This window comes from Kogia breviceps, chromosome 14 (genome assembly GCF_026419965.1).
Source record: "Kogia breviceps isolate mKogBre1 chromosome 14, mKogBre1 haplotype 1, whole genome shotgun sequence".
Taxonomy (NCBI): Eukaryota; Metazoa; Chordata; class Mammalia; order Artiodactyla; family Physeteridae; genus Kogia; species Kogia breviceps.
The window spans coordinates 90,758,458-90,783,569 of NC_081323.1; the positions used below are offsets into that span (position 1 = coordinate 90,758,458).

Here is a 25,112-nt window from a genome sequence, read left to right on the forward strand (position 1 = left end):
GTTGGGAGCTTGGCTGGCGCTAGACGACCTTGGACTTGTCCTGGCCTTGCTGTTTGCCGGCTGCGTGACCTTGGCAAGTGATGTAACCTCTGTGAGCTTCAGGAATGTCCCCTGTGCCCAGGAAGGCAGGAACCCCTCCCTCTCCCCTGTCCGTCCAGCACGTGTCTGGCGCTATCCTAGGGCGGCGAGCAGGCAGGCAGGGGAGGGGGCGTGCAGGAGATGCACCTGAGCGGGGCTGGGCGAGGTCTCTGCTGGACAGAGCAGCCTCTTGGAGGAGGGGGTGTCTCAACCTGGCAAGCCTGAGGGGCAGGGGAAGCGAGTTTCTGGCAGACGGACAGTCTGAGGGCCGGAAGGAGCCGGGGGGTCAGAGCTGGCCAGGCCGGGATCCTGCCGCCGCTGGGAGCCATGGTCCCGGGCCGGCCGTGGAGACCCTGGTGTGAGCCTCCAGGGGCCGCGCACACAGGGTCCGAGTCCCAGGTCTCGGCCTCTGGCTTCGAGCTCCGGACTGACCTGCCGGGGACAGCGTCGGCAGCCGAGGCCGGCCTTTCCCCGTCTTTCTCAAGATCAGCCTCCTCCCATTCGAAGGGGACCCCCAGCTCTCACCCTGGGTCTTCCCTGGGTGGGCTGCCCCCAGGTGCCTCGGGCCACCAAACATTGGGACAAGCAGATTGCCATCAGTAAGGCACCACAAGTGAGCATCGCATAAGTACTCTGAATGATGTGTTTCCAAAACAGTTTTACTTTGTCAATTTAATATTTATTTTTCAAAATTTAATGTATTTACTTTTAGTCACCTCTGTGCCAATAATTTTTTTAAAAAATTTATTTGTTTTTGGCTGCGTTGGGCCTGCGTTGCTGCGCGCGGGCTTTCTCTAGTTGCGGGGAGCGGGGGCTACTCTTCGTTGCGGTGCGCGGGCTTCTCATTGCGGCGGCCTCTCCTGTTGAGGCTCCAGGCGTGTGGGCTCAGTAGTTGGGGCGCACGGGGCTTAGTTGCTCCGCGGCATGTGGGATCTTCCCGGACCAGGGCTCGAACCCGCGTCTCCTGCATTGGCAGGCGGATTGTTAACCGCTGCGCCACCAGGGAGGTCCCTGCCAATAACTGTAAAAACTCAATCTTGAAGGAAAATTTTAATACTTACCAGTCTTCTAGTCCTAGGAAAAAATTGCAAAGATTCACACATCTCTTACAGAGCAGCATGGCAGGGTGATCGATAAAATACTTTTAAGCATAAATGTTTTTATATTAGCATAAGTTCTGTGAGAAAACAGTAGAAATATCTGTTCAAGGAGAGAGGGACAGTGCAAAAATCCCAGCTAGGAGGGTTTTTTGCAGCCCGTTTCCTGGTTAAAGAGCTGGTGGGTGTCCAGTCCCCGTGATGAATCAGGGTTCTCCAGAGAAGCGGAACCTGGAGGATAGAGGCGCGTCTGAGGACGTCTAACGTAGGGCTGGCTCTTGGGGTCGTGGAGGCCGCGAAGCCCCACCAGGTGCCGCCTGTGAGCCGGATGCCCAGGGCCCCGTGGGGCTGTGCAGCCCGAGTCCAGAGGCTCGAGAACCCAGAGATCGATGCTCAAGGGCGGGGAGGGTGGACGGACGTCCAGCTCAGGCGGAGAGCGGATCTCCTGTCACCCGCGTTTCTGTGCTGTCGGGCCCACCAGGGATTGGGTGGTGCCGCCGCCCACGGGGAGGGCCGTCTTCACGTGGTCTGGACTCAAAGGCTGATCTCTTCCCAGACGCCGGCTCAGACACACCTAGAAATCACGTCTCACCAGCTAAGTGGGCGTCCCTCGGCCCAGGCGAGATGACACGTAAAGTGAACTGCGACGCTACGGATTTTCATTTCATGGCCTGTGTTTAAAAGAGTAATACAAGCAACTGACAGCAGTTAAATACAGCAGTTAAAGTGTCAGCATTTACGGTAGCCCAGAAGTTCCTCCCTTTTGCAACTGTGTAAACGTTCAATGAAACGCTTTAGATGTTTAAGGACAGAGCGTGTAGCCATATTAAAGGACCCTGGTCATTCGAGGATCAAGTTGGGGCCTGGGGGTCTAGTTCACATGCACTGAGGCTGCTGGGGTCCCTGATCACGGGGGCCGCAGGTGGAGGACGGATGGAGGGTGGGCTGTGGGGTGGGGTGGGCAGTGGACAGACTAGTGACAGTGCCAGGTTGGGCCCTGGCTTTGGCTGGTGGACTGGATGGCGGGTGGAGCCTGCAAGCTCGGGGTTGATGTGGCCTGGAGGGCGGAGGTGGCAGGTGGAGAGATGGGATCTGGCCACACACGCTTGAGCAGCCTGGCCTGCTGGGTGTCCCGAGGGAGGTGTCAGGCGGCCGGGGGTGGCCCTTTACCCCCAAGCTCGTTTCCTGCCCTCGGGCTGTGGCCCCTCACCTCTGGTCCTCATTGGCCTTACCTCTTGGGGGGAAGCCTGGCCTCCTGGCCCTGCCTGGGGCCCCGAGCTGCCTCTGCCAGGCCTCTCTGCTCCTCTCTCTGTGGAGCCGTGAGCTCAGCTGATGCACCTTTTGCATTCGAACCTCTCCCTTTTATGATCCGGCTGATGGCCGATTTAAGCATTTAAATCTCGGTTTTAGTTTAGTTTGTTTAACATGGCTTCTTGTTAATTACCTGTGCTGCAAGTGTGGAGCTTGGCTCCCCTCCGAGCAGTTTCCTCGTCGTGTGATTTTGTGTGGCTTGTCACGAGTTCCGGGGTCTGGACCCAGAACAGGGCCATTTCCAAGTGATGCTTTCACGGAAGACAAGGCTTAATTGGGTGGAGATAACGATGATGCTGAGAGCAGCTCTGGGAGGAACAGCGTTTTTGCTCTTCTTTTCAGTGATTTGATAGCTGCCGTTCATTAGCCGGGGCCGTGGGAGGAAGAGGCTGCGTCCTCGGTGTCCCCGTCTTGCTACTCGGCGCTCAGAATTGCAGGACCGGAAAAGCTCATGAGTCTAAACTTCCCCACGTCCGTCCAGAAGCACTGAAATTGTTCCTGAAAAATCCCCGAGGGCTTCCCCGGTGGCGCAGTGGTTAAGATCCACCTGCCGATGCAGGGGACACGGGTTCGAGCCCTGGTCCGGGAAGATCCCACGTGCCGCGGAGCAACTAAGCCCGCGAGCCACAACTACTGAGCCTGTGCTCTAGAGCCCATGCTCCACAACTACTGAGCCGCGTGCCGCAACTACTGAAGCCCACGCGCCTAGAGCCCATGCTCCACAACAGGAGAAGCCACCACAGTGAGAAGCCCACGCACCACAACGAAGAGTAGCCCCCGCTCGCCACAACTAGAGAAAGCCCGTGCACAGCAACAAAGACCCAACGCGGCCATAAATAAATAAATAAACAAATAAATAAATAAAGGGAAAAAAACCCCGAGAGGCTGGGCTTGTGGTGCTGAAATCTCCTTAGAGCCGGGCCTCGGGTCCTGGCCTTGTCCCACCCAGTGAGACCTTGGACTTCACCTTCCTGCTTCTGTCCTCTCCCAGACGTGCGTCTGCACACAGATGACTTACCTGGCCTGGTGCCCACCCTTGGGGTGGGGGCGTCAGGAGCCTGGAGTGGGCGATGCAGGCAGGATTTAGATGGGTCTTCCTTGACGGTTCAGGGCTGCTCCGGACACGGGAGCTGTCATCTCAGCCAAGTAGAGCATCTCCGCACCCTGGTCCACCCTCCTGCCTACCCCTGCTCGGCCCCGCGCACACCCGAGTTTCAGTGCGCTGTGTGGGGTGATGGCAACCCCGGGTCTGGCAGAGTTGGGCGGGGGGCTCGCGGTTCTGTGAACACGCTCGTACGGGTCTTTGCCTGGACCCACGTTTCCGTTTCTCTTGGGTGGGTTCCTAACGGTGGAATTTCTGGGTTGGAGGCTACCTTTGCGTCTAACTTTTTAGGAAACCACCTGTTTTCCAAAGTGGCTGCGCGTTTCCAGGCCCACCTGCAGTGATGAGGTTCCCATCTCTCTGATCCCTGCTGAGGTTCCAGGCCGTCTGTCTTCCACGTATAGTCACTCTTAATGGCTGTGGCATCTCGTGGTGGGTTTGATTTGCATTTCCTTGATGGCTAAGGAGATTGGGTGTCCTTTCCTGTACTTTTCCTGTACAACTTCTTTGGCAAAATGTCTCTTCAAATTCTTTGCTCATTTTTTGAGTTCTTGGTCTTCTTACTGTTGAGTTATAAGAGCACCTCATATATTCTGGATACAAGCCCTTAATGAGGTACATGGTTTACAGTTATTTTCTCCCAGTCTGTGTTTCGGTCTTATCGTCTTCTTCACAATGTCTTTTAAAGTTCAGTTTATCAGTTTTTTCTTTCAAGAATCATGCTTCTGTTGTTTTATCTAAGAACTCTTTGCCTGACCCACATTAATGAAGACTTTATCATGTTTTCTTCTAGAAGTTTTATCATTTTAGCTCTTCCATTTAGGTCTGTGATCCACTTTGAGTCACTTTTGTGTGTGATGTGAGGTAGGGGTCTAAGGCCGTGGTGTTTTCATGTGGACGTCTGGGTGTCCCAGCACCATTTGTTGAAGAGACTGTTATTTCCTCATTGACATGTCTTGGCGTCTCATCAATAATCAACTGATGGTAAATGTGAGAGTTTATTTCTGGGCTCTCGGTTCTGTCCCACTGATCTGTGTGCCATATCATCACACCAACACCACACAATCTTGATGGCTGTGGCTTTACAGTGAGTTTGGAAATTAGGTCATGTAAAACCCTCTCACTTGGTTCTTCTTTTTCAGGATCGTCTGGGCTGTTTTAGGGCCTTTGCATTTCCGTATGAATTTTAGATAACTTTCTATTTAAAAAACCTGCACTGAATTTATAGATCGATTTGATACAGAACTGGCGTTTTGTCAGCATTGAGGCTTCTAAGCGATGAACAGGAAGGTTTTCCCGTTTATCTAGATCTTTAGTTTCTCAGAAATCCTCTGTCGTTTCCAGTGGACAAGTTGTGCACCTTTTTTGGCAAATGAGTCCTGCAATGTTGCGTTCTTTTCGATGCTCTCGTGAAGAAGACAAGGTTCCCATTAGGGTGGGCTGGCTGTGGAAGCTCTGGGGGACTCTGGTGGCCAGGAGTGGAGGTGGGTGGGCAGCAGGGCGGGAGTGGCGGGGCCTGGTGAAGAGCGAGCCTCGTCCCTAACCAGGACACCCCCGAGGCAGAGGGTCCGAGCCCAGAGGGCTCTGGGCTTTGGGGTGGGGGCTTCGCCCACCCTGAGCTCCCGGGGGACAGCCTGTCAGTCACAGCTAAGTGTGTTATCTCCACGTGGGGAGTAGGGTGAGGTCTCCAAATGGTTTTTTAATTATGTGAGGCATGTTCCCCAACTTCTGCTGATGGCTCTGCGACTAGTTAGGGGGAAAGTTACTCTGTGGCTAAGCGTGCGCGGTGCTGTTTATCTGGGCGTGGGACTAAATTTTAAATGACAGTGTGCCAAATCGAGGAACCCGGGGTTTTCTGGAGATGCTCGTTCCACGGCATTTATTGTGTGCCTGCTGGGCGCCACACGCACTTGGGTGCTGCCAGGGTTGCAAGGTTGGTGGGTACAAGGTGTTTGCAGTGACCACCTCCTCCAGGGAGGGCAGCGTGAGACACGTGGGACGGGGGATGAAGACAAGCTGAGGACTCACCTCTGAACGAGGACTGGTGTCTAGAATATGTAAAGATCCCTCACGATTCAACAACACAAAACCAAGTAGTCCGGTTAGAAGCTGGGCAAAGACATGAAGAGACGCTCAGCTGGAAACCCACGAGGAGATGTTCAGCTCCTCAGGCGGCGGGAAATGCAAATCTCTCGACACCCATCAGGATGGTTAAAATGAAAACCACTGTCGAGGGTGAGGAGGAGCTGGACCTGCCATCTGTTGCCGGTGGCAATGGCAGCTGTTACAGCCTGGAAAACATTTTAGCAGGTTCTTAGAAAACTAAACGTGTAACCGCCATGTGACCCAGAAATTGCACTCTTGGGCATGTATCCCAGAGCCATGGAAAATTATGTTCACTGGAAAACCTGTATGTTCATTTTGCTCACAGCAGCTTTATTTGTAACAGCCGCAGACTGGAATCAACCCAGGTATCCTTCAGTGGGCGAGTGGATACCCTGGAACAGCCCTCGGCCACAAAGGGGAACAAATGACTGACACGCACGACAGCCTGGCTGAGTCTCTAGGGGAGAGTGCCGAGTGACCAATCCCCAAAGGCTACCTCCCGCATGACACCATTTAAATAACATTCTCAGGGTGACAGAGTTACAGAAACGGAGGATAGCTTGGTGGCGAGCAGGGGTTAGGGACTGGGCTGGGGTCCTGGTGCATCTGGACGGCATCTGTGCTGGCACCCTGGGTGCTGTGCTGTGGTCTCCCAAGGTGTTACCTCTGGGGAGATGGTGACGGCCACACGGGCTGCCCCCGTGTTATTTCTTACAGCCGGTGGCCATTGGCTGGGAGGTGTCGGCCACCTGGGGTCACCGTGCTCCAGCTGCTGGAGAGGGAGAGGCCCTTCTGGTGGGGCGGGCGGGGCCCTGGGATCAGGCCTCCTTGGCCGGGGCTGGCAGCAGACCCCAAGCCCCTGTTGGAGGAGCCCGGCATCGGGCGAGTGTAGTGCCGCGCGGTGGCGGGGACACGGTGGTCGGAGCTGTTGGTGCGCGGGCCACGTGCCGGGCGTGGCGCCGATGCTTCCGCGGCTCTGTCAGTCGCTCCGCTTCGCAGATGACGGGCTGAGGCCCAGCGGTTGGCCTGCCAGGCCCCAGCTGGTCCGGGAGCTGCAACGTGGACCCTCTCTCGGCCTCGTACCTCGCCTCGCTGCACCCCGGAAGACCGAGGGTCCCGTCTCTCTGCTTGGCCCTCAGTCCACCGTTCACAGACCCCCCCTGCGGCCTTCACAGGCTTGGGGGAGGGCGTTTCTCTGAAGCTGTTTGCAGGATAGGGTCCCAGGGGATCTTGGAGGCGGTTGACACGTCCCCAGCCTTCCGGGCTCCAGGCCCGCATCCCAGTGTCCCAGGGAGCGGCTTGACCGTGTGCACCGCCAGTCAGGTCCTCAGACCCTGTGGCCGGCCCCTCTCGGGTCCCCGTTCTCAGAGGGAGGCGAGGCCTGGGCGTCGGCGTGCTTCTGACCCGGAGTGCAGGCCACTCGGGGGCCTGCGGGCAAGCTGACCAGGTGGCGGCGCCTACAGCAAGCAGGACCCCGGCGTGGCGGCCTCTGCCCTGGGGCGTGGGCCCGGGTGGCCAGGTACCAGATTTTTCCAGAGGAGCTGAAAGTCCAGATTCTTGTGAAATCTGTTCTTTTGCCTTTTGATTAAACTTTAAACTTTTATCTTGAAACTATTTCAAAGAGAAAAGTTTCAAGGAGAGGAGCCCCGCCCCCTGGGCTCGCTGGCCGACACTCTGGGATGCGCGCGCGTTCGCTTTACGTCTCCTGCGTCCGAGCCTCGTCACGATCCTGACGCCGACGGCCACTCGTGCTGTCCCTGCCCGTGTGGGAGTACGTGACCCCTCCCCTAACCCCTCGGCACGCCTCAGGGGTGTCGGGATGATTGGCACGCCGGCATCCTTCGCGACACGGCATCCCTAGCTGACCCCCAGCCCGCCTTCCAAGCCTGTCCCGATGTCTGGCGCGCCCGGAGCAGTGGCTGGAGTTTGGGTCTGCGGTTTGCTCCTCCTCACACCGACTTTGTCAAAGGCGGGCAAGCGGCTTAAGCACTTGAGGACGCGGGGAGACCCAGGCGGGTGGCCCCGTTTGTGCCCTCACCCTGGGCTGACCTCGGGCGGCAGGAGGTCGAGCTGGGCCCACGACTCGGGCTCCTGCCTGACCCAGTAAGGAGGCTGCAGGGCCTTCTGGGTTGGGTCTGGAGCCCAGCTCCACCGGGGTCTGGCTGGGAACCTTGGCCAGATACACAGTTCCTCTGAGGATCCGCTTCCGGATTTCAGCCTGTCAGGAAGGCAAATGAAAAGTGAGAAACGACACGTCAGATTTCCTAGGACGGGGCTGGGCCCGGAGAGGGGACCCAGACTCTTGAGGGAGCGCCGTCCCCCTGCCCCGTCTCTCTTCCTTCATTCCTTCATCCGTCCACCCGGCGTCCTCCGTGCCGAGCCTATCCTGGGGGGCGGATGCAGAGGCCGCCTCTGGGTTGGAGGAGTTCAGGGTTATCGGGGTGGGGAAGGCTCCCAGGGAGCAGGGCATCCGGGGGGGCCGTGTGGGGAGAGCCGGCGCCCCTTCGTACTGCAGCCCCTGTGGTTGGGCGCGAGGACGTCGGGAGGGGGTCTTTGAAATAGAAGATGGACGCCAGAGGCCGGCCCGCCCCGCACACGCCCACGTTTATGGCCTTGGAGGGTGCCCAGGGCATGGGTGGAAACGGCCTGGGCTTTGAATGGGGTGACTCTGGTGTGGCCGGCCTCGGAGGGGAGGGAGGGAGAGAGCCAAGGGGCCTGGGAGGGGCGCTCCGAGGCTCAGCTTCCGCACCGCCTGGGGTGTCCCGTCCGCGCCCTTTGGGCGCCCCCCTCGCCTGCAGCCAGCGGGAGGCCACGTGGACTTGAGGACAAAGCCCTCTTAGGAGGACTGGCCCCACAGTGCCAGGGCCCAGCCCACCACGCGGCGTCCATTAGATTAGAAAAGACAGTGAATTCGGGTCTCGCAGCAGCTTAGGAAGTGCCGTGGACCGTGGACCGAGGAATATAGAACATGGAACCCAGAGCATCTGCAGATCCAGAGCCATGACCAGGGCCGATGCAGGGCAGGTGGGCACGGGAGGGGGAGGGGAGGTGTGCCGGGTAAACGTCATACCTCGACCACCCCACTTACGGACCTTCATTAGTTGTGGTTTTCCTGAGTCCATGTCCTCCCTGGTCACCGTCCCTCCCCAGCCCCCCGACTTCAGTCCACTTTGTTGTTTCATCCACTGCGGTTATGATCCGAGTGACGCCCAGACCGTCCCCCTCTGGCTGGTGGAGCCTCTTCGCGAGGCTCCCGCATCCTCTGACCTGAGCCTCACCTCTTTTGTCATTTTCCTTGCTTTCTGGTATTTCAAGAGCTGCCGGCTCATCTTGTATGTTTTCTGCCCCAGACCTGGAGTTGGTTTTTTCTCTAAAGAATCTAGGTTCCTTTTGGTGGGGAATTGTATCTAGAGACCACGTTCTGGGCACTGGGGGTGCTCACTGCTTCAATTTGGCATTGTTGCTGGGCTTTTTCTGCACGCAGAACTAGGACTTTTTTTTAAGATAAAATATTTCATGAGTTCATATTGATTCCCCCAGTTCCAACTCAGGGCTGCAGGTTGGCTGGCTTGGCTTGCTTCCTTCCTTCCTTTTAATGTAACGTGATTAATTTGATGTCTTTATCTCTTTTCTCCCGTGCTGAAATGCCAGCTCTAAATGACACCAACAAAAGAATTCTTTGCTTTATTGCACCACAGTTGCGAGCACACACATGCATACATCCGACCTTAGAATAACAAGACTGTTACTAGTGCCACCGATATGATCGGCAAAAACTGTTTATTCTGGCTTATTTTGCCCTGAGGCATCTGCATTTTGGGGGGCGATGCTGTCCGTTGGATACGCATTTCAGTTCATTTGCTGCCTTTTACTTTTGCTTTGTAAGTATCATTTTTCAAATCCCAGTCTTGTTTTTATAATTGTGTAAAATATGAACATGGTTCCAAAGCCGCGCCCACCAACAAGGTGTGTCCACAGCATCGTTGATTTACCCCGTGTCGCCTCCGGTCACTCCGCTTCCTTCCGAAGGCCTGTGGGGACCCTTATACTCGCGGGGTTTGCCTGTGTGTTGAAATAGCAGATTGGTAAGTCAGATAGTGAGTCAGCGGATGTGCACAGAGATTCACACCCCCTCCCCTCTTTCTTAAACACATGCCTTTTCCATCTGGCGTGCGTCCTGCACCCCACGCCTTGGCAGTTTATAGAGGGTTTTGACAGCCCTGGGTCTTTGGGGCTGTTCCAGAGCTGGAGCCGTAGGTGATAGGAGTAGATAAATCCCCTCACGTCGTCTCCTTGGTCACATCTCTGCCCGTTTCACGGAGGAGGAAGCTGCTCGCCAGGCCCGCTGGCCAGTGAGCGTCAGGGCAGGGTTGGAACAAGGTGGCGATACCCCGGCAGCGCCAGGCCCACTGCCGTGCCGCAGGGTGGCGCACGGGGTTGAGTTTGGGGTCTGTCTGTGGCCGTGCTCGGTGGCTCCCGGGCCTGAAAGGGTGGCCGTGGGCCCCTCTACCTGCCTTGGTTCACAAGGCACCGCCAAGCGTGTCGAGCCATGGCGGCTGGGCCCGGAGAGTCTGCAGAAGAATCCAGCCCCGGCGCTCTCATGGGAGAACCAGCCGGCGTGAAGCGGCCATGCCCTTGGTCTCATTGCCTCGAAGGGGAAAAACAAATACAGCCGGCATATAATGAGATCCTTACCAGTGAAGAAAGCCCCGGCACGTCCTGAAGCCTCCGTGGACCGAGGCGGCTTCACCTCGTGTGCCCTGTGATCGCTGGCCTCCCGCGCCCTCGGAGCCCAGTGCCGCCACCCAATGGGGGCCCAGGGCTGCTGGCTGGGGGCGGACACGGATGGCTGCGTGGGACCTGAGCCCGGGGCACGGAATGGCCTCCCGAGGGGGGCTGGGTGCGGGCGTGGGGCAGCTGTCGGGCTGGGCGTCAGCGGGAGGCATTGTCCCTGAGCCCGTGTGTGCTCTCTGTGGGAGCTGTTGCTGTCCACGTGCGCACGGGGGTCTCCAGCAGCCCCTCGAAGGAAAGGAGGGGGGCGGGCTTTCCAGACGTGGCGCTCCGTGCACGTCTACAATGATGATTTTGGGGCTTCCCTGGTGGCGCAGTGGTTAAGAATCCGCCTCCCAGTGCAGGGGACACCGGTTCGAGCCCCGGTCCGGGAAGATCCCACATGCCGCGGAGCAACTAAGCCGGTGCGCCACAACTGTTGAGCCTGCGAGCCACAACTACTGAAGCCCGTGCACGTAGAGCCCGTGCTCCACGACAGGAGAAGCCACCGCAATGAGAAGCCCGCGCACCGCGACGAAGAGTAGCCCCCGCTCGCCGCAGCTAGAGAAAGGCCGTACGCAGCGACAAAGACCCAACGCAGCCAAAAATAAATAAATAAATTTCGTTTTAAAATAAATAAATAAAATGATGGTTTTTTAATGAGTTCACAGGTGGTGGGGTCCGTGCTGGCCCGGTCGGGGTGGTACAAAGGCTGCTGCCACTTGCGGGCCGCTCCGGGGCTCCGTCCTGTCCTGGCACGTGGGCTCCCGGAGTGTCCTGCATGCTCTGTCCCACAGATGGCGCTCACTTTGCACTTGTCCTTGAGGCTGTCCGCGTTGGTGGCACAGCCTCCCTGACCTTTTGGGACACGCGGAGGGCACCCCAGCGGCGGGCAGGCATGTGGTTTTGTGGCTGTCGCACATGGCGCTGTCACGGGCGTCCTCTGGGGCCGTGGGCAACTGTGTTTTCTTCCCTCTCGGCCCTGCAGACTCCCAGCCCCGCAGGCTGCTGGCACTTCTCAGCCGCTCACCTGTGATCGCCAGCATCGCCCTCACCTGGCTGGACGCTGTGTGTGCCCTTCCCCCTCCCAGCCTCGGCCAGGTCTGGCCCTCGTGGGTGCGTCCGCTGCCCCCTCTGCAGGCCTGCGGCCAGCCCTTTGAAGCAGCCTCCGATTGGTTTAGCAGTCGTGGAAAGGACACACGTCCCCAGCCCCCCGAGCCCTGGGTGTGGGTGTTTCCAGGGATCTGGCAGACGTGCTGTGGCATCTCCCACCCACGTACTCGGCGGGTCTGGCGGCCCCGATCGCACCGCTGCCTGGACTTTGCGATTGACCCTTGGGCCCACTGGGTTGGGTTTAAAATCAGCAAGAAGCCTTTTATCCTGGAAAACGTTTCCTATCCTGGGAAGTGATGAGAGGGAGGAGGGAACCAGGCCGGGAGGGCCTCCAGGACCCCGTGTTTTCCACTCCTGGCCGTGGGCGTGGCCTGCACGGGGCGGAGGCTTTGGGGAGGGGCTCCCACACTGCCAGGGTTCACGTGGGGGTCACACCCGCTCTGTGATGATGGCGTCCTGTAGTGCACGGTGGCCTGGGGCTCCCAAGATGTGGCATCCGTGTAGGACTAGCGCTGGTCCCTTAGGGGTCAGCCCGGGCCGGGTCGGGGCGCCACCTGCCATGCAGATGAGCCTGGGAACCCAGGACCCTCCCTGGAGGTGATGGAGGAGCTGAGGGTTTCCAGGAGGTTAGTGCAGGCCGTGCAGCGAGGGGGGGGGGGCGGGGACGGGGAGCTCTGGGAACCCCTGTGCTGGTCGGCGAGGACGCCCCGTTTTATAGCCAGTGAGTCTAGGTCCATGGAGCGGACGTGCTTGCTCCTCTCCAGCCAGCCAGGGGACCACGCTGACCCAGACCTTGTGGGTCTCAGGACCCAGCGCCCTCCTGTGCTGCTTCTCTTACCCCAGCCTGGGAGCCGCCGCTGGCCTGGCTGCCCAGACACCTCCCGGGTGGCCCCGCTGGACGGCCGGCAGCTCCGCCAGGAATGAAACCCTTGAAGAAGGATCCAGATCCCGAGTGCCGTGGTGCCCGACGTGGCAGGGTAGGCTTTGTGCCCGGCGGTGTTGCACGTGGAGGCTTTTCCCCTCGGCTCCCGGGCGCTGTTTCTGAGCCATCGGTGCAGAGGTGGTGATGAGGTTTCCAGCCCCAAGCTCGGCTGCAGCGTGGGATGCGGGGCCTGCCTGGGAGCCTTTGGAGCCCATCCTTCCGTCAGAACCATTTGCTGCCCCGGTGGTGCTCTGACTGCCGGCCTGGGGCCCGCAGAAGCCGTGTCACTGCTGATGGCTGTCCACCAAGTGGCATCGGCCCCTTCTGCAGGGTCTTTGCAAGGCGTCGAGGGAGGGCAGTGGTTTTCTCACTCTGGCTCTGACCACAGCTGTTACCCTGTGACAGGGTGAGGTGGGGAGAGCGGGCTGGCCCAGCATTTATTTAGTTTTGAAATTTTGTTCATCAGTTTGGTAGTTTTCCTCATACAGATCTTGTGCATATTTTGTTAGGCTTACACCTAAGTATTTTATTTTCGGGGGTGCTAATGTAAATGGTATTGTATTTTAAGTTTAAAATTCCACTTGTTCATTGCTAACATATAGAAAAGTGATTGACTTTTCCATGTTAACCTTGTATCCTGCAGCCTTGCTGTAATCACTTATTAGTTCCAATGGGTTTTGCTTTTGTTGTTGATTCTTCAGGATTTTCTACATAGGCAGTCATGTCATCTGCAAACAGACAGTTTTATTTCTTCCTTTGTAGTCTGTATAATCTTCTTTTTAGCCACACCACACGGCTTGCAGGATCTTAGTTCCCCAACCAGGGATCAAACCTGGGCCCCTGGCAGTGGAAGCGTGGAGTCCTAACCACTGGCCCACCAGGGAATTCCCTCCAGTCTGTATACCTTTCATTTCCTTTTCTTGTCTTATTGCAGTAGCTAGGACTTTTCCAGTGTGATGTTGAAAAAGAGTGGTGAGGGGGATATATTGGGCTTGAATCCCCATCTTAGGGGGAAAGCATCTAGTTTTTCACCACTAGGTATGATGTTAACTAGGGTTTCCAGAGCTCTTCTTTATCAACTTGAGGAAATTCTCCAGATTCTTATTTTTCTGAGAGTTTTTATCATGAATGGGTATTCAGTTTTTTCAAATGCTTCTTATGCATCTGTTGATACGATTTTTCTTCTTTAGACCTTTGATGTGATGCATTATCGTTGATTTTTGAATGTTGAACCAGCCTTGCATGCCTGGAATGAATTCCACTTATTTGTGGTGTATAAATCTTTTAATACAGAGTTGGATTTGATTTGCCTGTATTTTGTTGAGGATTTTTACATCCGTGTTCACGAGCTAGTGGTCTGTAATTTTCCTTTCTTGTAATACCTTGGTCTGGTTTTGGTGTTAGAGTAATTCTGGCCTCATAGAATGAGTTAGAAAGTGTTCCCTCTGCTTCTAAATACTTCTGGAAGAGATTGTAGAGAATTGGTATGATTTCTAACTTCGGTGTTTGATAGACTTCACTAGTGAACGCATCTGGGCCTGTGCTTTCTGTTTTGGTAGTTGAATATTTATTGATTCAATTTCTTTAACAGGTTGTATTATCTATTTCTTCTTGTGTGTTTTGGCAGATTGTGTCTTTCAAAGAACTGCTCTCTTTCATCGGAGTTAGCAAATCCGTGGGCACAGAGTTGTTCATGGTCTCCCTTTATTATCCTTTCCATGTCCATGGGATCTGTAGTGATGTCTCTTCTCTCATTTGTGGCATTCATTATTTTGTGTATTCTCTCTCTCTCTCTCAATCTCTCCTCCCCACCCTACCCCTCCCCTTTTTTTGTTACCATGGCTAGGGATTTATAGGTTTTTATTGATCTTTTCAAAGAACCAGCTTTGGTTTCATTGATTTTTCTCTGTTAATTTCCTGTTTTATTTATTTATTTATTTAAATTTCCTACTTTAAATTCTGCTCTAATTTTTATTACTTCTTTTCTTTTGCCTGCTTTAGGTTTAATTTGCTTTTCTTTTTCTAGCTTCCTTAGGTTATTGATTTTAGATCTTTCTCCTTTTCAAATGGATGCTTTCAATGCTGTACGTTTTTCTCTAAGCATTGCTTTTGCTGCATCCCACGGATTTTGGCAAGTTGCATTTTCATTTAGTTAAACATATTTTCAATGTCTCTGCAGCCTTCTTCTTCCACCCATGTGTTATTTAGAACTGTGTTGCTTAATCTCCAAATCCTTTGGGATTTTAAGTCATGTTTCTGTTATTGATTTCTAGTTTAACTCCATTGTGGTCTGAGGGCTGATGCTGTGTGAGTCACATGTATTGATCTGTTCAGGTGTAACACTGAGCTGGCACACCGGGGGCTGCGGATATGCTCCCTATGGAACCCCAGGCGTTGGTGTGCTTTTCCCCAGTGCCAGGCATCCGGGTTGAGGAACCAGCCACAGACGAGGTGGCTCCGGGCTGCCTGAGGCAGAGGCTCCTGCGATTTATAAACATTGTGCTCTCGATGCCCCAGCCGGGAGCGGGCCACCCCACGTCCACTGCAGTGAACGGCTACGCTTGAGTTATTGCTGTTTAGAGAGAACTGTTTGGAAACTTGCAGTCAGTTTCACCCAAACAGTGGAAAAGCCTAAACATAATAAGCCAGGCAACCCTGTCGGGGCTCTGGCTCCCAGCAGAAGAAAGCCCCTCTGTTACCCGGGCTGTGACGTGCAGCAGAAAACAGGGTGTCCCCGTGGTGCTCGGGCACCAGAGCTTTGCCTGAGGGTCCAGGCTGGTTCCTGGAACGCGAATAACATTGACCGTGAGCCCAGGCCAGCGAAGGAGAGAAGTTCTCCCAAGGCAAAGGCAGCAGGCGTAGGGCTTTGAGAACCGTTTCCAGTGTCAGGTGCACTTTTTCCTTTGGTGGCATCATTTTGAAGTCAGAAGACGCACTTGTACGCACTCGAACGCGTCCTCTGCATTCAGTGGGGCCTTTTTATTGACGTTGTCCACATCGCTCATTATCCCCTCCTGGTCCTTGTCACCACACGCGCGCACTCTGTGCAGAGCTGCTGCCGGAGCGTCTGCACTATGTTACGAGCTGGTCTTGCGACATCACCAGCCGGGGGTATTAAACACGCATCCTGGCTCGGACATCCCCCACTCCCATGCTTCTGAAAGTTTGATGTTTTTCAAAATAAAACGTTTAAAGAAATAAAGACACAGAAATATTGGAAATGCTAAAGCAGTCTTTTCCTTACGGCTGGAGGTGTTCCTGTGGTCATTGTCACAGCGCTTTGGCTTAAAATCACAAGAATTCTGCCCCCATTCCCATATTTACAGAATGCAGAGGGGCAGATTGTGGGAGTTGGGGAAGGGCAGGGGGGCAGGCGGCGGGGGGAGTGGCAGGTTTTATGTGCGGCTGGGGTGCAGGGCTCATCACTCCCACCTCGGAAGGGGGGCAGGTGCTTGGGACAGGCGCAGCTCTGATTGGCTGTGGGCACCTCTCTCCCCGTCCTCTGTCCTCTGCTGCACTTGGGTGGCCTCACTCTGAGAACTGGTCCAACCTGTTTGCTTCTGCAGGTTTCTTTGCAGGGGTGGGGGCAGGGGGTGTTTACCTGTCAGGCCACCTGCAGCAGCAGTTCGGCTATATATTAGCAATGGCAGCCAATAAAAGGGAATAAAAGAGCCATAACTGGATCCTGACACGGGCTGAGCTCAGGGGCACAGAGTGCTTCTTTGGCGTCATTCCCGGGGTTGGGAGAAGGGGCTCGGAGCTGCTGTGTGCACAGGGCTTGGAGCCAGCAGAAGTAACCACGGTGGCTTCTGATCGGGAGGGTTCCAGGAGTATGGTCCTCTTGGTTAATCTCCCATCATGCTGTGAGCTGTGCCCATTCTACAAGTGGGTTAACTCCTGGGCGACTCAGGCCCTGGGCCCCTCCAGGCAAGTTTTGGGGTGGCACCAGGTCTCTGGGTTGCCATCAAGGGAGCGTTTGTCACAGGGATGACCACACCCCTTGTGATGAAGGCCCACATGTACGTCTGTCCCCCCCACTGGACAGTGAGCCCCTTAGGCAGGGGCTGTAAACGGAGGCTGGGGGTCAGGAGTCAGGTGATGTAGGGGTGGTGGCAGACAGAGCATGTGCTCCCACCAGGGTGGGAAGGGGGCTGAGTTCTTGCTTCATGAGAACAAAGGCCCCACGTTGCTAGATCTTCCTTTTTTTTTTTTCCCCCAGAGAAAAGCCAAAAATTTGGATATTTATTACTCTCTCAATTTTTAAATGTTGGGGCTGACTTTGAAAATGGGGCTAAAAGAGAAAAAAAGAAAATGGGGCTGAAATTGGCCCACGAAGAATCAGTAAAGCACTAAAGAAAATTCAGTGGTGACCAAAGACCTTCCATTCCAATGACACCCAGGTCCCAAAAGTTTTACGGGTGAATTCTGTTAAACTTCAACAAACTGTCCATCATTTTACAAGTTGCTCCAGAGAATAGAAAACAAGAGAAAGCTGCTCAGCATATTGTATGAATTTCATGTGAATTTGGAGGGACACACAAATCAGCCCATAATAGACACATAGAGTATGTGTTGTGTGAGTGTAATACCAGGAGGGAGCCATTAGTGGGTGTTGTTGGGAAAACTGGCTAACCACCTGGGCAAAAGCAAACCAGATCCCCTTCCTCACGGACGAAAGGCCTAAATATGAACCCAAAAACCATTTGGCAGAAGGTAGTTGCTGTGGACTGAACCGTGTCCCCCAGATTCACTTATTGAAGCCCTAAGCCCCAATGTGATGGCATTTGGAGGCAGGCCTTTGGGAGGTGATTGGGTTTAGGTGAGGTCAGGAGGGTGGGCCCCCAGTGGTGGGATTAGTGCCCTTATAAGAAGACACCAGAGAGCCTCGCATGCTCGCTCTTTGCCACGTGAGGGCACAGCAAGAAGGCAGCCTGAGTAAAGCCGAGGTGTGCTCCTGAAAGAAGAGAAGAAACAGGGTGGGATCTGTAGCACGATGCCATTTGGGGGTAAATTTAAAATACATGCATATGGCTCGAGATTCCATGTTGTGAGAGAAAGCATACAATGAAAAGGAGATCCGTCTAATTTCAGAACAAGCACCAGTGCAAGGGGGACGGGGGGAAGTGGGTAGAAGGGGGAGAAATTGTCAACAAGAGCAGATCACCAGTGTCATGAACTCAGGGGCACAAATCTGCATCTGAGGTTTAAGAAGCTAGTAGGTCCCACTAAATGCTGGCATGGGCAGATGCAGTTTGTGGTTCCATCGGGAACGTTGGGGTTTGCTGCTGAGCGGGTGGCCGAGCGGGAGGCTGTTGGGGGATGAGGGAGAGGTCCAGGTCTGTCCGCCCGACATGCGCCCGCTGTTAGAGAGGAGGGCGGAGGTGGGGTGTCCCAGGAGGAGGACGGGGAGAGTGGGAAGGGCTCTGCTTCCCTAGAACCTGGAGCACCTGGTCTCTCCCACCAGCCCCGTCGTCCACAAGGAGGCTGGTACTCTCTGGCCGGCTGAGCGCTGGGCTGGTCCCAGAACTGGGGTCTACGTCCGTGCGGCCCTGCCAAGTGACCGTGGACAGGCCTGCCCATGCTATATGCTGGAAGGGTCTGTGGTGGCTCTGTAAGCTGCAGAGTCGGTATCTGAGGCTCAGCGTGGAGGGTGGGCCGCCAGAGCTTTGCAGCACTTTGGTGAGTGAGTCCTTCCCGGGCCATCTTCTTGGTCGCTTGAGGGCACAGTGGCATTCTGTAAGACACGCCCCCATGGGCAAGCTTCCAGGGCCTTTAACCCATGACCCTGGGACCCCTGGGACACCTGCCTCCTGCAGGGGAGAGAGGGGTATGGCTGGTGAGTGCGGTGGGACATTGGCGCAGCCTGGGCTGGTCTGAGCCACTGCAAGGCCAGTCTGCTAGGCCGTGGGCTTTGGGGCCACACAAGGCTGCCCATCCCACACCGTCTCCTGGTCCCCAGCCGCACGCAGTCTAATCTGGGAGGCCACCCGCCCTGAGAGCAGGTTTGAGGTCAGATCACGGAAGCTGGGAAGAGTTGGCCGGTATTTCACCCCAGGAGTGGGTGTTCTCTGACCATTAGAGAACATTCGGAAGAGATGGCCCGCGGGAGAAGGCCCGGTTTCCATGGCAATGTCTTCACACCCCCAAGGCCTCAGGGCCAGGGTCTGGCTTCTGCCAGGGTGGGGACAGCAGGTGACACCCGGAACCGATCACACCCCAGAAGGTGTCGGAGGGGCCACATGGCCCTCCCAGGGGGGTGGATGCCACCAGGAGCTGGGAACCAGGCACGTCCAGCGCCCACCCCCAGGGCTCGGGGGCACCTCAGGGTCGAGGGAGGCCCCAGCCCCGGGATGGTGCCTTCCTTTCTTGCCTTAGAATTGTTTTCAGAGGCACTTTGCTGCTTAGCTAACGTCAGGGTGAAGTGAAGGCTTAGGTGGCCTTGGCTGCTGACTTGACTGTAGCTTTGAAGGTCTTGTTTCCAAGGTCAAAACAAGTAACTTACCAGCAGGACATGTTCTAAACATTTACTTGCAAGTCAAGAATTAGCTTCATTTTATTTTATTTTTTTAACCTCTTTATTGAGAGTATAATGGCTTTACAATGGTGTGTCAGTTTCTGCCGTATCACAAAGTGAATCAGCTGTATGTATACATATATCCCCATATCTCCTCCATCTTGCGTCTCCCTCCCTCCCACACTCCCGATCCCACCCCTCTAGGTGGTCACAGAGCACCGAGCTGATCTTGAGCTGATCTCCCTGTGCTATGTGGCTGCTTCCCGCTAGCTGTCTATTTTACATTTGGTAGTGTATGTCTGTCCATGCCACTCTCCCACTTCGTCCCAGCTTACCCTTCCCCTCCCCGTGTCCTCAAGTCCATTCTCTATGTCTGCGTTTTTATTCCTGTCCTGCCCCTAGGTTCATGAGAACTTGTTTTTTAGATCCCACATATGTGGGTTAGCGTGTGGCATCTGTAGGACAGACTAGGTCCATCCCCCTCACTGCAGATAACTCAGTTTCGTTTCTTTTTATTAGCCGTATTTTAAAATGGCACTTGGGCAGTGGGGTTTGGTTTTAAAATAAACAAAAACCAAAATGTCTGTGTTGTTGGAATTAGCTGTGATGAACATTTAAACTACTTCTGGGCTGCAGATAACAAGCCCAAAATGGAGCAGCTCCGTTTGCATGATTTTTTCAGAAATATATCAAGTTGAGATTCATCAGTGGTTTTTTTTTTTTTTTTTTTTACTGAGGTATTGTTGATTAACAATATTACATGTTTCAGGTGTGTGACATAGTGATTCATAATTTTTAATGGTTATATTCCTTTTATAGTTACTACAAAACACTGGCTATATTCCTTGTATAGTTCAATACATCCCTGTAGCTTATTTATTTTTATACACAGTAGTTTGTACCTCTTACCCCCCTACCCTGTCTGGCCCCTCCCTCTCCCCACTGGTAACCACTAGCTTGTTCTCTATATTTGTGAGTCTGCTGCTTTTTTGTTATATTCACTAGTTTGTTGTATTTTTAAGATTTCATGTATAAGTGAGATCATATAGTATTTGTCTGTCTGACTTATTTCACTTACCATAATATCCTCCAGCTACATCCATGTTGCTTCAAATGGTATTCTTTCATTCCTTTTTATGGCTGAGTAATATCCCATTGTATACAGGTACCGCATCTTCTTCATCCGTTCATCTGTTGATGGGCACTTAGGTTGCTTCCATGTCTTGGCCATTGTAAACAGTGCTGCTGTGAACATTGGGGTGCACTATCTTTTCGAATTAGTGTTTTCATTTTTTTCAGGTATATACTCAGGAGTCGAATTTCTGGGTCATATGGCAACTCTATTTTTAGTTTTTTTCAGGAACCTCCATACTGTTCTCCATAGTGGCTGCACCAATTTACATTCCCACCAACAGTGTAAGAGGTTCTCTTTTCTCCACATCCTTCCCAACATTTGTGATTTGTGTTCTTTTTGCTGATGGCCATCCTGACAGGTGTGAGGTGTTATCTCATCGTGATTTTGATTTGCATTTCCCTTCATCCGTGGTGTCTTGACCTCAAGGGTCAGACCTCATCTTGAATACGAATTTGAAAACATCACGTGCACGATCGGAGGCCACACCCTGGTGTGAAGGGGAAAGTTCCAGGCTTAGAAGTGGACCCCCGTCTTCGGGAGGCCAGGCAGCAGAGGGGCTGCCTGATGGCGGCTGAGGTTCCCCTGTGTGAGGACCCTGGCCCTCGTAACAAGACCAGGGAGGGTGCTGCTCAGACAGAGGCCTTGGGGCCCAGGCCACGCATCTCAGGACAGACTGTGGCTTGTTTTCCTTCCTGATCAGGAGACCAAGGGATCGGGGAAGCAGGCGGGGCTCAAGTGGGGCTCAGGTGTGCCTGGAGGTGGAAGCGTGACTTAGCCAAGCACGGAAGGACGGCGTCCACGTGGGTCAGCCCTGAGAGCCGAGCTCTGACCTGACGTGCACCTGCACCCTCTTCCCCCCGCCTCCCCGCAGCCTCTGGTCACCTGCCAGACCACTGGGGTGCTGCCCTCCTCCTCCTCCTCCTCCTCCAGAGAGAGAAAGAGAGATTTGAACAGAGGGGAAGTAGCTGCCTTAAGACTTACTCATGTTTTCTGGGCCCTGGGAGGGGCGAGCGCAGGGCTGTTTGGATCTCTGGTCCTGCTTTTGCTTCCCCAGGGCCCGGCACGCGGGGCTCCTCTGAGGCTCCTCCACCGACCGGGTTTTATACAGGCAGGCGGGCAGCAAGCAGGCGTCCTGACTGCCAGGGTGCATTTCCTGCCTGAGGGGCCCCAGCTTCACGCTGCTCTTTTGGGGAAATGTGTGCCTGGGGGGGTGGGTCACACCCCGAGCGTGGTCATTGCATTTTGGGATGCAGACCCTGACCTCTGACCCTGCATCTGGCTGCCATCCGGAGGAGGTAAAGGGTCCTGGACCAGCGTGCGCACCTCCCCTGGGTGATGGGGCGTCGCCACCTGCCCGGCAGCCTGCTCCTCTCCACGCTCCCTCCCATCCTGCCTGTGGGTCTCTTTCACACTAAACTCGGGCGATGGAACGGCCGGGCTGCCTGGTGGGCACAGCCCGAGCCAGCCTCGTCGGCCTCTGTGCCCCTCGAGCGAACAGTTACAGAGTCTGCTTTCTTCCCATTTCTGCATCTGGTATCTCTCAGCACCCTTAGATGCAAAGCGTTCACCTGGGAAGAAGCAGAAAACAGGTTAAGACTGGTTGCCGTGTCCTAGCGGAAACAGTCGCGATCTGCGTTTTGTACGTGGAGTCTGTTGAGTGTGATCCCATTTTTGTGAAACCCCAATACGTGCAGATGAGGAGGTCGTGACCGAGGGACAGTGGGTCCCGGGGCTCGTCGTCTCCCCTGAGCTGGGGCGCAGGGGCTGTGTGAAGCCCCGTGAGGGGCAGGTCGCCTGGTGCCCCTGCAGCGCCCTGACGCTGTGCTTTCTTTTCCAGTGACATATTCGATGCCATGTTTCCTGTCACACACATCGCTGGGGAGACCGTCATACAGCAAGGTACGCCCCCTTCTGTGCCTCCTTGGGGCCAGAGCCCTCTGGGAAGAGTGGGTTAGTCACTTAAAAAGTGTATTTAGGGCTTCCCTGGTGGCGCAGTGGTTAAGAATCCGCCTGCCAGCGCAGGGGACATGGGTTCGAGCCCTGGTCCGGGAAGACCCCACATGCCGCGGAGCAACTAAGCCCGCGCGCCACAGCTACTGAGTCTGCGCTCTAGAGCCCGCGAGCCACAACTGCTGAGCCTGCGCTCCAGAGCCCGCGAGCCACAGCTGCTGAGCCTGCGCTCCAGAGCCCGCGAGCCACAGCTGCTGAGCCTGCGCTCCAGAGCCCGCGAGCCACAGCTGCTGAGCCTGCGCTCTAGAGCCCGTGCTCTGCAACAAGTGAAGCCAGGACAGTGAGAAGCCCACGCACCAAAAGGAAGAGTAGCCCCCGCTCGCCTCAACTAGAGAAAAGCCCATGCACAGCAGCGAAGACCCAACACAGCCCAAACTAAAAACAAATAAATAAATAAATTCATTTAAAAAAACGTATACTATACAAAACTCTCATTGTCTGTCTTGAGAAAAGCCACTAATGACACTGCAGGACAGTCCGCTTAACAAGTTAACGTGCTAACATGTTTCGATAACCTCCTTGTTATTAAGGACATGGCGGAGCTGTGCTGTGTCTTGGCGACACGCTGGGAGTGGATTTCAGGTGGCGGTGTCAGGAGAGGACATTCCTGTCGGCCTGACTGGAGTAACCGTTTCCCAACGTGTGTGAAATAGGCCATCGTGTTCTGCACCTTCCATACGTACAGCTTTTACTTAAAGATTTTTAAAAATTGATGAGACCTGGTACTGCTTAGCAGAGGTCTATGAAGCAACGCCGAAAGGTGGTTTATTACAAGAAAAACAAAACTCCGCATTCTTGCATCATGTGTCCTGTTTCCCTTTTCTCGTAGGGGACGAAGGGGATAACTTCTACGTAATCGACCAAGGGGAAGTGGATGTAAGTATCTCGAACTGTTTTTGGAAAATAACTCCTGTCTCTGCGCACAAGCTCAGGGCTAGAAAACGTCTTTCTGAGTGATGCGTTTCCAGTTTTTCAATGCAGAAGTGATAGAGTTCACTTAAAAGATACTGTCAGCACATCTGAGCACAGAGTGAAATTAGGGCACCTGCCATCTGCTTCCTGCACAAGCCGACTGCGGTCCCGGGAGCCCGATGGACCAGCCCTGCCCCAGCCAGGAGCCCACGACCCAGCAGGTTCACTCAGCCGCACTGAGTGCTCACGCTTTTTAAATGTCTGCAGGCCCCGTGGCTCCAGCTTTACAATGGGACCAGCCTCCGTCCGTACCAGGGACGCAGTGCTCCCTGACTTTGTTCAGCTTCCTCCCCTTCCTGCCTTCAGGAGTGAGGGACCCAGGCTCTGATTTGGAGGGAGAAACGCCTCCTTCAGTCACCTGCCCCCCCCCCCGCCACCGCAGGCTGAGCCACCCTGCTTGGCTGGCGGTGTCCTTGCCTGGGGCCCCCGTGTGGACGTCTCCAAATGCGGGGCTCGGCCTGTGCTGCCCTCTGTCCCAACCCCCCGCCCACCCTCCTCCTTCGGCCTCCATGAGTGTCATCCTCTCAGCTGGGCGTTAGCAGTGCATCTGCCCCCAAGGTTTTCTCTGTGGCCCTGATTCGGTCCAGCTTGTGCACCTGTTCCCAGGAGCGTCTGGTTAAGGCCGGCCCCCGTGGCAGACTGACCCCCGCGCCCCGGGCTCGGGACCGAGCCCGTCCTGGGGTTCTCAAGTCCACGGTCCCGGCACCGTCAGGGCACATCCGAGGGGCCCCCGAGCCGGCCCCGGGCCCGGCATGCCAGAGCCGGGGACGGGGCAGGGATGGGGCACTGGTGGTCTCCACCCCCCCTCCACAGTCCAAGCCCACACGAGGCGGGGTTCCCGCTGCCGTGAGGCAGTGCCACCCTGGTGCGCTGGCCCAGCCCGGTTCTCAGGGCTCGGCTTCTGGCGTTGCAGGGCCATCGTGGGGGGCTGGGGGGGCATTTGCTCGCTTGTTCCGCCAGCAGCGCGTCTGCGTGCATGTGCTCGCGTGTTCTGGGAACCGGCGGGCGGCCCTTGGCTTCCGGAGCTGGTGGCACAGGAAGTGACTCAGCACGGGGACGTCAGGGCAAGCGGCACACCGAGTCGGGGTTTCTGTGCGTCCTGAGCGCGGGGCCCGGGCCAGGCCTCTGGGGGCGGGGACCCCTCTGTCTCACCCCACAGGCGGAAACTGAGGCGGGGGCCGTGGCCGCAGGGCAGGTGGCAGATGGCGGGTGAGCGCAGCCTGCGGCTCCGACCGGGCTCAGGCTGCCAGCAGAGCCGCCTCCCACGGGCCTCACTTTGGGTTAAAACAACGCCAGCCCAGGAAGCAGAGGAGGCCCACGACGCTGCCTCGTCCCGGCGTCTCCAGAGCTGCCCCCTTCAGAGGTGCCGAGGGGTCGGCTGGCTCCAGGCTCAGGTCTGGGTCCTTCCTCGGACCCTGACCCCTGTGTGGGCTTCTTCTGCTCCTCGGTCCCTCTGCTGTCACCGCTCGACATCCTGTCCCCCGTCCTCCGTCCCTTTCTTGTTTTTTTTTTTTTTTTTTTTTTTTAATATATTTATTTATTTTTGGCTGCATTGGGTTTTCGTTGCTGCACGTGGGCTTTCTCTAGTTGCAGCGAGCGGGGGCTACTCTTCGTTGTGGTGCGCGGGCTTCTCATTGCGGTGGCTTCTCCTGTTGCGGGGCTCGGGCTCTAGGTGCGTGGGCTTCAGTAGTTGTGACACGCGGGCTCAGTAGTTGTGGCTCACAGGCTTAGTTGCTCCGCGGCATGTGGGATCTTCCCAGACCAGGGCTTGAACCCATGTGGCCTGCGTCGGCAGGCGGATTCTCAACCACTGCGCCACTGGGGAAGTCTCCCCTTTCTTGTTTTCTTGCTCAAATGTCGATTGAGCACTCGTGTGCTGGACACTTACAAAGCCCTGAGGATACACTTTTGGGGCCATGGTCCCTGCCCTTGGGCTTCATAGTCGTTGGGGAGACACCCTGGAAGGATATTCCCAAGGGAGC

General features: G+C 55.4%; 1 protein-coding gene across 3 annotated transcripts in view; it reads left to right on the top strand.

Annotated features, from left to right (window-relative positions):
* Positions 1 to 25,112, top strand: part of PRKAR1B (protein kinase cAMP-dependent type I regulatory subunit beta) — a 97,367-nt gene that overhangs the window by 40,597 nt on the left and 31,658 nt on the right. For all 3 annotated transcript variants that reach the window (XM_067012909.1, XM_059038532.2, XM_067012908.1), the window contains exons 5-6: positions 21,986 to 22,047; positions 22,988 to 23,034. In XM_067012909.1, the coding sequence (XP_066869010.1) occupies positions 21,986 to 22,047; positions 22,988 to 23,034 (109 nt within the window). The remainder of the gene's footprint in view (positions 1 to 21,985; positions 22,048 to 22,987; positions 23,035 to 25,112) is intronic.